Consider the following 12,328-nt stretch of genomic DNA (forward strand, 5'->3'; position numbering starts at 1 on the left):
CAGGGAGGAGAAAAATACCTCCTTTTTTTTTTTTTTTCTTCACATAGGGGTACTTCTTTGTCAATTGGCAGGGTTAGTGCTGTTCGGTACAGACTGTTATAAACCTTGCAGTGTCATTTTACGTCTACACAGAGGTCTGTGAATGCTTTCTCTGACATTTATAACAGTTTGTAAGGCATTTTAAGAGGGCCTAATAATAAGATGGGAAGTATTGGAATTAAAAAAAAAAAAGAAAGATTCTCTTCCTACTGAAATAGTCTGGAGACTTAAGATATGCTTGAACAATACTGAGTTTACTGGTGCTTAGAGTCCCCATTAAAGCATGTTTGTAATTTCAAATTAGTTTTGTTTATAAGTGTTGAGCTTAGATTTTCAAGCGGCTTGCAAATGATTGCTTTGCTGTGGTACTGTCTTTGTTAAACCCTTTATAGAGGATACAAAGAATTCTGTATGGTATTCACTGGCTTGATATACTTTTTAGGTTATGTCTTTCAAATGGTACTGAACTGGTTTATCCATTATGCCCCAAACTGGCGTTCTGTTCTTTGTTGTTGCAAACCTCAGATATATGTATTTTTGTGCATATTTTTTTTAGGAGTACAGTACAGAAGAATGAAAAGCTTCAGTTGCTTTGTACTGTAAACAGTGCTGCTAAATATCCACTATAAAAAAAAAAACCTTACTGCAAAGTTATCCAGTAGGAAGGTTTGTTAGTTGAAAAGCAAAGTTCTTCCTGACATGTTTATACAGCAGCACCCTCCATTCCAAAAATGCCCAACAAACAAGATAAATATAGGTATAACACGTAGAGAACAAAATTCTTGAGGCATTGTAACTTGTGAGTGTCTGGTTGCTGACATCGGTGGTTCTGTGAAATTTTGAATAGCTGCAAACCTGTTTCTTTTTAGTCATCTGACATTGATAGTCAAAAGCAGTGATGAATTTTGAAAATTTAGTTCTTGAATGTGAAGCAAACACATCATCAGCACTTCCTGTTCTTAATGTATTATTGTATTTATAGCTCTCTGTGGGTGCAGCTCCACAGGAGTTTGGAGATGGGGGAGTGAGAAGAAAACATTTAGAACAGATTTAGTATTTGTGAGAGTGTGCTTATCTGTCCAGAAGCTTGGAAATCCTGAGGGACTCTGTGAACAGAGTTTCTGCAGCAGCGCTCCCTCCTGGTCTGGTTGTGGCAGTGCTGGGTGTGTGGCAGTGCTGGGTGTGTGGCAGTGCTGGGTGTGTGGCAGTGCTGGGTGTGTGGCAGTGCTGGGTGTGTGGCAGTGCGATCAATGTGGGGAAGTAAGGGCAGCAGATATGTAATCCCATAATAGAATAATTTATAGCTGAATTGGGAATGTCAATTTTATTAATAATCTCATGAAATACGAAGAGCTTTGTCAACACTGCAGGTACAAGAAACATAGGTGTTACTATGGACAGTTTCCGTGTATTTCTCCTCCTCTTCTGTGTGAGCAGTCAAGTGATACAGAAAGTGTAAGACAAGTACCCGATGGGACTGTTTGGATTGGTGAGACTGACAGTTCATCGGTAGCTGAATATTACTTTACAATAGATGAATTATTCCCTTATTTGATAGTGATTCTCTGGTAAATCTGTGCTCCCATGTTTTGTAAACTGCAGACTTGTTTCTTCATCATCTGTTCTTGTCTAAAACTTTGTCAGCTTACTTGATATATTTCTGAATACCTACATTTCTCTGGCATGTATTCAGTGCCTAAACCTATTTTGATTTTTTTTTTAAATACAGTTTAAAACAATAATCCAAGAGGCATTTTCATTTGTGCCTTTTTTTAACTGGGATGTGAGTTTGGTTGCTCCTTCTGGCTTTGTTCATCTTGGCTTGCTTCCTTTTCCCACACTTTCCTTATTATGCTGCCACCGTGGCCTTGTCCTGTTCAGATTTCCTCTATGTAGCATTGATAATAGCTTTGGTCTGCAGGGTTAGCATGCTGCAGTGACCTTTTTATGGAAGGTACAGTTGCCTTAGTGGGGGTACGTGGAGTGAAGGGATGATCCCAGGTTAGCCTGTACAACTCAGCCTTTGGTGCTGAGTTTTCTGCATTCGAGGTGAAGAGAAGGGGAGCCATATGTCATCAGGAATTCCTTCTCTTAACATTCTCCATTGCCAGAAGGCATTTTAATCGAGATATGAATGTAACTCTAGCTCATTAAAAAATGTTTTAATGCTTTCCCCTTGTCTGCTTGAATTTGAGAGATATCCAGGTGCCATAGAGCAGATTGTACATCTGGATCAGTAGTTGACAAGGAGGGTGGATACCATTATGTATCAGTATATTGCAATGTACTAGTTGGTATTTACAGTCTTTACAGAGCCAAACCTTGTCATTTCACTAGCGACATTCCTGTTCTTTAAAAGTTTTTACTGCATTTACCTGATGATAGTGGCATAGTGGAGAACTCTGAGAACTTGCAAGAAACAAGGGTAAAGTGTGGCAGAAGCAGCCTACCTATGTTTACAAAAAATGTCTTCTCTGATTTGCTTTAAAACATTAAAACAGAATCCTAGCAGCTCTGCAACACAGAAAGCAAGGGATGACTGTACTCAGGGGATGTCTCCTTAAATGGAACCAAGGCAGTTTGAATCTGTTCATGCTGTGCTAGTGTTTTGCCATGGATAAAGACAGTGAGGCAGGTATGAGTGCCTCTGCTTTAGACTGTCCACTTGACTGGCAGTATCAGTCATCTAAGGCTGTCAAAGCATGTGTGTAATAATGAATGCTATAGAAAATGTCCTAAACCACTGATTTTTTTCTTTAGTGCTGTATCTCTGGGGAGACCAAGAATTGGTTTGAGGAGATATATATAGATAGATAGATATAGATATATAGATATATATATATATATGTGTGTGTGTGTGTGTATACATGTAATTTATTTTTATTTTATAGCTGAAAAGGAAATATTGACTGAGAAGGAAATAGAAGAGCAGATTGATATTTTTCTTGAGCAGTAATACACTTCATGTGTGTGAAACCAGGTGCCAGCACACTCACTGGTGAATTGCTTTATCTGAATTAGTTGGAATCTCTCACCTGTGGCTAATGCTTTCTCCAGTAATGTTTTTTCCTTTTAAATTAAAATTTACCAGATATGAAAAGAGACAGAGAGGCCAAAGTAGATGACTGTTCACCTTGGAGGAGGTGGCAGCTTCCCACCAGCCTCAGCTGTAGTAGCAGCCTATTCATGGCATGTTCTTTCAGGCATATTAATTGTATCGGGCAGTTAATAAGAGCTAGTCCAGTTCTCAGGGAAGTAATTTCCATTGTCTTTACTGGGAGCTGGGTGGGGATGTCTGTCTTGAGGTAGAAAAGTTGTTTATCTTTACAGGATATTGTGGCTACCATGATAACAGAACAGCAGCACAATTTGAAAGGCACTCCCTAAAAGCTGTGTGGAATCACTGATACAGAACTTTAACAGGGAGTTTGCCTCTCCTGGTATTCACAAACTTTGGGGCCTGTGCAGGCTTTTATTTCTGCATTAGTGAAATGTTCATCAAAATTAATACTAAAAAAAATTAGTTCTGAATATCCAGCACTTTCAAAACAGTTTTCATAATGCATTCCAATGCATTGAGCTGTGAACTGGGATTAATTATATGATGACAGTTAAGTGGTTGAAGGAATGTGGGGCAAAATTCTGCATTGAGTCTCAGAAAATAGCAGTGAGCTCTTGTCCCAGGAAGAGGAGGGGTCATCGTCAGGGATCTGGGAGCTACCTGCCACTGTGGTCTCGTACCATCTCCAAGGTTTTACACTTCTGAGAACCAGAGGTGAGATATGGGTATTGCCCATGCTACCATCTGGCTAGGCAAAATGTTTATGGTGCTGTAAGGTAAACCCTGTGGTGGGTGCTTCCTGTATCTAGTTGGGAGCAATATACATGCAATACTGTACTGCAGAGCTGACCCAGATCTCCTTGAAAAGCACCTCTGTGGGTATAGTGCATGTACCAGAGGAAACCGCTCCTGGGTAGCACTGAGGATTTTGGAGCCCCTTCAGGCTATTTTAACACTTACCTCATGTAAGTAGAAAGGAACAAGCAGAAAGGATCTTATCTTTTGTGTATAAAATGAGCTCTGGTAATGTGCTTTGGCAGATTGCCTGTTGATGTGTCAGAGCTGTTTTGTATTTGTCCACTGAACCATCCGAGGACCATCTCTAGCAGTTCGCAGAGATGCGCATCGCCCTCTCTGCTCATGTGATGCTGTTCCTCTGGGTGTATGGGGTGGTGTAGGCTGGCAGGAGACGAGTCATCTCCTTTGTCTCCATGATCAGGAGGGGTGGCAAATCTGTACATGTCCATACAAAAGCAACTCTTCCACCTCCTGCATGTGTATTAACCAGTGATTCAGATTTGTGGAAGGAAAACTCCAGCAATGGTAACGTCTGCAGAGTCGGGTTTTTTTCCACCACACAGGAAAGAAAAATGTAAAAGATGGTTCCGCTTCTACTGCTGCTTGCAGTTTCATAAATAGGGCTTTGCATGAGAAGAGGTTTTGTTTGAAACAAACAAGTTACTTCTGTGTATTCAAAGTGGAACTTGAAAAGGAATTGTTATCCACTTAATGTTACTTTGATGTAAAAGGAAAGCGTGTATTGAATGTGATTGGGCTTGAAAGGTGGTGATTTGTAAAGTAGTTACGGTTGGGTTTTGCTTGTTTTAAACAGATCAGCTGTTACGAACCGCAAGTCAACACTCTGACAGCAGTGGCTTTGCTGAGGACTCATCCACAGATTGTTCTCCATTTAATCAGCTCCAGGTAAGGTTCTCATACTGTGGTTGAAATATTACTGATTGCGGAACAGTAGTCCTGGGGAGAGCAGGAGGGACGTTGATGTTTGACTGCTATCATGACCATCAGTCTAGATCCTATAAAATGTCTCACTTTCAGAGCTGGACCTGCTGAGACCCTTACAGAAGTGTGTTAAAATTTGAAAGCCTTTCTGGTAGGATAATCTGGGTATATTTGGGCCTGGAATAACCTCTAAGTTCAGTATGTTCTGTTTGCTGTTCCTAGTGTATCTTTTCTCACCGATGGGGGCTTCAGAATTGTAGTCCATTCCTCTCATGCCTGCAGTTGGTAGAGATTAAGATTATGAAAGATTATAGCTTTTCTGCTGATCATTTAATTTCTTGTGTCATTTTTGCTTTCCCACATTTTTTGCATATTTTTCTATTTTTTTTAAGTTAGCAGCTGACATAAGGTGAGAACAATTTCATACTAATTTTACTGTAAGGGTATACTAATATTTAGTCAGTCTTGAGCTCCTGCACTTTCTTCTTCCATTGCCTTTGATCTCAGTCCCAGAACTTGCTGTGATACTGACCAGAGACAGCATGTTTTAGGGGAGGGCTTGTTCAAGTGTGGGGCTTAGGTGGCTTCCCAATACACACGTTTGCGCAGTGTTGTACCTGATATTTAGGAGAGGTGTTTTCTTGTTCTCCTAAAACATTCTCACAGTAATAACCATGACTTGGTTAGCCTGTTAATCAGCCAGAGAAAAGTCTTGAGTTGGATCTTGGCCTCAAGGCCATTGGTTAGCTGTCTGGGACCTAAACCACAGTCTGGAGATGGGATTCTGGATACCACCAGTAATTTAATTTCTATGGTTTGCAGCTGCCGAACTTTTTATGCGACTGTATGTCTCTTTCCTTGTGGCATACCAAACATTTTAAAAACTGTTTGGCACTTCCTAGGAAGAGATTCCCACCCTCTCCATCCATCAGCATTGCTTTTCTGTTCCGGTACTAGTATTCTGTGCTTTCCAGTTTAGTGGCTTTTCAACTGAGTCTCAGAATGAAAGCTAAGACAGTTCTAGTCTTTGTGTCTCCCTTAAATGTCAACTTACGCTTTCCAAGATCAAGAGAGCGAATAAAGGAAATCACGAGCCTGAGTCACTGTAATGAGCATAATACTCTTGAGATACTGGGACTGCACTGAAGTTGACAGGCATATTAAAAGGTGACTTATATTAGACTTGCTCTCTCCTGATCTTTATATTGATTGCAACCTGATTAAGAGTCCATTAAAAGCATGTTGCAAGTAAGTACCCCTTCACTGGAAGACCGGTGGAGTTTGTGTTGGCTGTAAAGAGATGAGATTTTTCTGCTTTCTATTATGCCATTTTGAAAAGATGTATTGAGACTGCATGAGGTTTGTGCCATGGAGTTGCTAGACTCTCTTCTGCCACCTTCACTGCTTTATTCAGACCAAGTGCTGAGCTGAATTCAGAAAATACGGGTGAATGATGAGACTAGGGGAAATGAGAACTTGGCAGCTAGTGAAGAGATCCTGTGAAAAGATGAAGGGGATACAGAGGGGTGTATATTGTTTCTTAAAAGTATGGTAAGTTAGTGCCATCTACTGTTAAATAATTGACTCTAGAAGCCATAGCATTCCTCTGAAACTCAGGAGAAAACTCAAAAACTGGAATTGTATTGCCTTTCATCCCTGGCATCCAAATTAAAGATTTCTAAGAGGGATTTTGCCTTTGAGATTGGGTATTCTGCAGGGGAGCTTCATGTTACCAAAGAAGCTAGGATTCTCCATGCAAGTTCTTGAAGTTTTGCTTGCCTGACTTGTTACTGAACAATGTGATGGAGGATTAGAGACACACATGCACACATGTAGCACACCTGATTTCATCTAGACATTACAATCGTTTATTCTTTTAATAGTTTTGACTTGAACAGTATCTGAACCTGCACAGTCTTCAATACTAATTTGTGGTTGTGCCAGTGCGTGTAGTGTTAAGTACAAACTTATGAAGATGTCCTTCACAACTGAAATCTTCTACATGGTTGGAGAAGGAACTGTTGCCTGACATACACCATAAGTAATCTCTGTAGAATGAACTAATAGTTAATATCCTAACAGCAGTGAGATTTGCAGAAATTAAAGATGGAAAAAGCTTCACTAAATAGCTAGTTCACACATCAACTGTGGTAAACTTCCATGACTACTTAATACCACATATTCTTACGAAAATGTTTTGTCCACTTGTAAATATACTGGTCAGTCAGGCCAGCCTGAAGAATATGCTTTGCAATCCATAGATCTCTTTCTTCCCTTTCTCATAGATGCTTTTCCTGTCATTTGTTACCTGTTAAATTAACAGCTCTCTCATACATGTTCTGTTTTAAACTGATGTAGAATGAAAAGGGGAAGAAGTATTAGGAGGAAGGAAGGATGGGCATAATAGTACTGAATGCATTCTTTAATAGGGATTAGCAGCCTAATGTGAGATTCTCAAAGAATTCTGACTTAGAACAGGATGAGTATATGGGCAAACTGGTTTTCCCATTCTTAGTGTTGTCCTATGACACTAGTTTCACTACAGTCTGCAGTTCACCTCACCTTCTCTGTATGCATTCCCTAATACCACCCTTTGTTTCAGCACTGTGAACCTTTCTTTATATATGGGAGATGCTATGTATTGCCACCCTGCTACCTTTTGTCATTGCTACCTAAAATACTAGCATTTTACTCTTTTGCTCTGCTGCCACTTCTGTTCTGGCAATAGAGAATATTATCAAATCAAAAAAAAAATGTGTGTGTGAATAGCTTGCTCCTTTTTTTTTTAAGAAAAAAAATCTCCTTTTTGTGCCATACTCCCATATGCTTCTAACCTATCTGATACTACGGGTTCTTTGTTTCCCTTTACTGTTTTTCTTGCACACTAACTGCATTATTCTTTCTGCTCCCCACCGCAATGCTCAGTGAATATGGACTTGGACTCTTAGCCGGACTCCTGAGAAGGCAGTAATTGAGTCTCCAGTATGTTTACCTCTTTGCTGGCTTGTATCTTTCCTAGGCTCAGGAGTCTTTGCAGGGCATGGGAAGCAGTGCTGACAGCTGTGACAGTGAGACAACCGTGACGTCGCATAGTGAGGAACAGAAAACACCAATAGCCAAGGAACTGCCCTGTTTCAATAAGTTTGAGGAGGAAGAGGATGATGAGGATGATGATGATGATGATGATGAAGAGGATATTATCTCTCAAGTAGAGAGACAAAAGATAGGGGCACCTTCTGAGAACAGAAGGAGTGAAGATAGAAAAATTGACTATGAAACTGAACAAAATCAAGAAGGAGAAAGCAAGTCATCTCATATATCAGAGACAGTCCAAGGAGAGGTCAGCTCTAAAGAGGAAGACGTTTCCAGTGAGCAAAAAGAATTGGACCTGCTGGAGGCAGGCAGTGTGTTTGAGTTTCCTCAGTACCACACGCACCATATCCTCAAGTCAATGGAGTCTCTGGAAGGTGACGGTGCCTCCCCATCATCTGTGGACAGGGTTCACGTTGCCTTGCAAAGAGCCGAGATGAGGATCGTCAGCACGTCAGATTCCAGGACTGGACGCACTCTGCTTAAGTCAAAAGATCTCCTGAGGAAGCAGAGACTCTGGTTTGCTGAATCGGGCTATCCTCTAAGGCGGTCTCAGTCTCTCCCAACTGCATTGCTGAATCCCGTGAAAGTAGTGTCCTCTGTCAATGTCCAGTTAACACCAGGAAAAGAGACTCTGTGCAGTCCTCCTTCTTTCACCTATAAGTATACGCATGTGGAGGAAGACGACAAAGCGATGCCTGAAAATGACAAAAGTGAGGGTGAGGCAGCTGCCAGCCAGCCGGTATGCAAATCCACACTGTTCATTGCACCTTCATCCTCCAAAAAAGAAGGGCTCCACACTGGGCAAAACAGGCTGTCCCAGGAGTCCAGTCCCACCAGGGTACAGAGCTGCCCACTGCACACACCGGCACACATGTCCCAGTCAACGTGCTCCCTCCACTCCCTCCCTGCGGAGTGGCAGGACAGACCGCTCTGCGAGCACGTGAGGACGCTGAGCACCCACAGTGTCCCAAGCATCTCCGGCTCTTCCTTCAGTGCCTTGCTTTCCCCCTTCAGCTGTCCCTTCTCTCCAAGGCATGCTGGATTTCCTCATCGACCTCATGCCATCAACCCACCCTCCACTGTGGAGATGCAGCTGCGCAGGGTCCTACATGACATCAGAAACTCTCTGCAGAACCTCTCACAGGTAAGAGAAGCCAAATTTTGCCTCTGGGCATAGAGGCTTCTTATTTTATCCTTATAAAATGAAGATGTTAACCTGAATATTCCTTTGTGTAGTGCAAAGGTTGGAAATCTTCACAGATATTTTGTGTAGTGCAAAACATCGGGGAAAACACATTTTGTGCAAGTTTGATTTGCCACTGTTTTAGGAGCTTTTGTTTAGAGTGGCAAATGATGATCTTTCCAGCGGTCCACTATTTTTGTGTTTAATTTTTTCTTGTTACAGTTGACCCAGGGTTTCTTGTGTGATTTTTTTTTTTTTTTTTTTTTGGTTGGTTGGTTTTTACTTTTACGGTTATTCTTGGGTGGGAGAGAGGAACAGTGTACTCATTATCAGCTATTATTTTAAGGTAATAGCCATTAGCTTTAGATTTGAAAATACGTGTTGACAATTCTTTGACCTCTCTCTTCTTCTCTTCGACATACTTCCCATCCAACTGATAAAAATGTGTTTTTTTCATCAGAAGTTGCATGGCTTCACTGATGATGTCGATGACAATTGATCCCTATACGTTTCTCTGCTGTTTCGTGCCAATCTTTTGCACTTTCAACTCTGTAGCTAGTCAACATGTTCCTGACAGCATCAGTTTATTAAGAATCCGTTTTGTCAGAGCATGTGAAATTTTGTCCATTCTCATCACTCAGAGAAGAAATACTTTAAAATGCAAGCACTTTTTTTTTTTTTTTTACCAGTTTCTGCCACACCTCCTGCTCTTTTCCTCCTGATTGCCAGCTCACTCTCCTCTGTCATCCCAGTACTGCTGTTCTGTTAGGTGGTGATCCAGCTTAGGAGCCTGCAAGCTGCTGCAGGAGGCTATGTGGGCAGAACAGTTGCCGACTCACTTGTTTATATATGAATACACAAAGACTGTTCAGTTGTAGAGCTTCAGTGATTTCTGTGGGTTTTACCCAAGAGCAAACATGTGCCTGCCTGCACCATATTGCAGGCAGTAGGCTGTAGTAGGCTTTTTTAGACTCCTGTTATTATGTTTATTTTGCCATTTGTCAAAAGTTAGAGGCTAGTCCAGCCTGACTTTGCTTATATCAGCTGGCCCAGCTTCTCAGAGCAAATTTTGGTATTGTGACCAGCTCTGCGGTGGAAAGCTGCGGTCAACTGTTTTAAGTCAGCCATTGTTCAGGGTAGTAGATGGTGTGTGTTCTTTGTAAAATTCCCTTGTATGTACCAATTGCAGCCTTGATTTGTGTAAGGTTACAGTTGCTACAGTACTTCTACAGCATATATCATGCTAACTAAACCTACTGAAGAAGAAACCTCTGTATTGCATCCAGAACTCATGCTCAAGCTGGATCAATTAAAAAAATAGTATCTGAGGGGATAGTAACATCTGCTAAGGCACTTGTTCTGCTTCCAGCTTATTTTGTCTAGACTAGTTCCATTTTGGGGGCTTGGTCCTTCTCATTGCAATGGTTTGTATGAAAATGTATTCCCTGGTGCTGTTTTTTCCTACAGCCAAGATCAAGTTTGGCACACAGAATACTCGGCAGTTAAAGAAAAAGTTGAGATGTTTCAAATATATGATTCTGATTTTAGGAAGAAATACAGAGGAGTAGATAAATTCCTGATAGAACAGGGAACAGAGAAAACTGGGAGAGGAAAAACAAAACATCCCCTTGATGTGATCATGTTTGAGCAAAACTCCTCTGGATGAATGGACACGCTTCAGATTTTCCATGGCGTGTCAATAGTCCTTTGAATTCTTTCAAAATTATATTGGACAAGCTGTCTTTTTCAAGTTTGAAAAGGTAAATGTTCTTGCTGTTTCCACTGTTCTTTCTTGTGCCATGTCTCTACATGTAACAACCCCTGAATTTTGTCTGGTTGCTTCATTTTTGCAACATGCAAATAGAAATTCTTCAACAATCTTGTTTCATTAGCATGCAGGGGTCTTTGGGTGAAGGCAACGTAGTGAGATTAAAAAACAAAGTCAACAAAACCAACCCAAACTAACTGAGCAAAAGCCCATAACAAATGTGACTGTAATCGTGACTTGAAAATAGGACACAGTTTAATTTGCTCAGTTTTTAACATTAGCTAAGACAGCCCAGACTACTGAGTTTTCAGGCATAAAATACCCAGAGTAGAAAAAGTTAGCTTTTATTCCTACTTACTGAGTTCAGGACAGGATCAGTTTGGTTTTTCACCTGCAGCACTTTTGGTGTATATGCTTCAGTTAAGAGCTGGTGCTGCTGTTTTGTAAGGTTTCCTTTTCCTGATACAATATTTACATAGGTAGCAGACATCAGTGACACAAAGGTTGTGTTTTAACAATGTCTGCTTTTGGAGTATCTGCACATTTGAGAAGATGAGTTTATAAAGGAGATTGCTGACTTTCTCATTTAAACTTGTTTGTTTCTTTCCTAGTACCCGGTGTTGAGGGGTCAGGATCTTTCAGCTGCCACCAGTTACACTACTCAGCGATCATCCATTCTACCTCTCTATGAAGTAAGTGACCCTGTTCACGTAGTGGTACTTAGCCAAATTAAAAGACAAAGAAACATTCTAAATGTGCCACAGATTGTGCTAACTTGGGCAGTTCCCTGTCTTTACTCTCAAGACGACTCCGTCCTGCAAATAACATTAAAAAGAAATTCATTTAAATACCTGGAAATCCCTTAATGTATTTTCTTGTATGATATATCTAAAAATGTTTTCTTGAATTTCTGCGAGTTCACAACATGCAGCCTCTGTAATATATGGAAGTTGCTGAGGTTCTGCTTGACACAAAGGGCACATCTGGGTAAATGTGGCTATGGGACCCAGACTTTTAAATTCAATTTTTCCATGTAATGCATTATTATGTTTATGATTGGGTTTTTTCCCCCCCGCAGAATACGTTCCAGGAGCTACAAGTGGTAAGGCGAAATCTAAACTTGTTCAGAACCCAAATGATGGATTTGGAATTGACTATGTTATGTCAACAGACAACAGTTTATCAGCACATGACAGAAGAGGAAAGGTAGAATGATCTTATAAAAAAAAGAGAAAGTACTCTGGCATTTCAGGAAATGTGTTGCTGCCTCTGAAATCAGAGCAAGAAATCTATTAGTTTCAATTTGAACAGGGTTGGAGCTGTGTTTTTACCAGAAACTTGTTTACTCTCTTTTTTATACTTCTTCATTCCAGAGTTTTTTTCCTCTTTTTCTTTGAATCCCTATTTCTCATTAATTGATTTTTTTTTTTTTTTTTTTTTTTTT

The 12,328-nt window shown here is 40.6% G+C and overlaps 1 protein-coding gene across 1 annotated transcript in view; it reads left to right on the forward strand.

Annotated features, from left to right (window-relative positions):
- ITPRID2 (ITPR interacting domain containing 2) overlaps window positions 1–12,328 on the forward strand; it is a 35,292-nt gene that overhangs the window by 13,233 nt on the left and 9,731 nt on the right. The window contains exons 8-11 of the mRNA XM_026853252.1: window positions 4,713–4,804; window positions 7,860–9,077; window positions 11,496–11,576; window positions 11,963–12,090. Coding sequence (XP_026709053.1) covers window positions 4,713–4,804; window positions 7,860–9,077; window positions 11,496–11,576; window positions 11,963–12,090 — 1,519 coding nt within the window. The remainder of the gene's footprint in view (window positions 1–4,712; window positions 4,805–7,859; window positions 9,078–11,495; window positions 11,577–11,962; window positions 12,091–12,328) is intronic.

The sequence above is a fragment of the Athene cunicularia genome (assembly GCF_003259725.1).
Source record: "Athene cunicularia isolate RWA chromosome 7 unlocalized genomic scaffold, athCun1 chr7_part2, whole genome shotgun sequence".
In the NCBI taxonomy this organism is placed as follows: domain Eukaryota; kingdom Metazoa; phylum Chordata; class Aves; order Strigiformes; family Strigidae; genus Athene; species Athene cunicularia.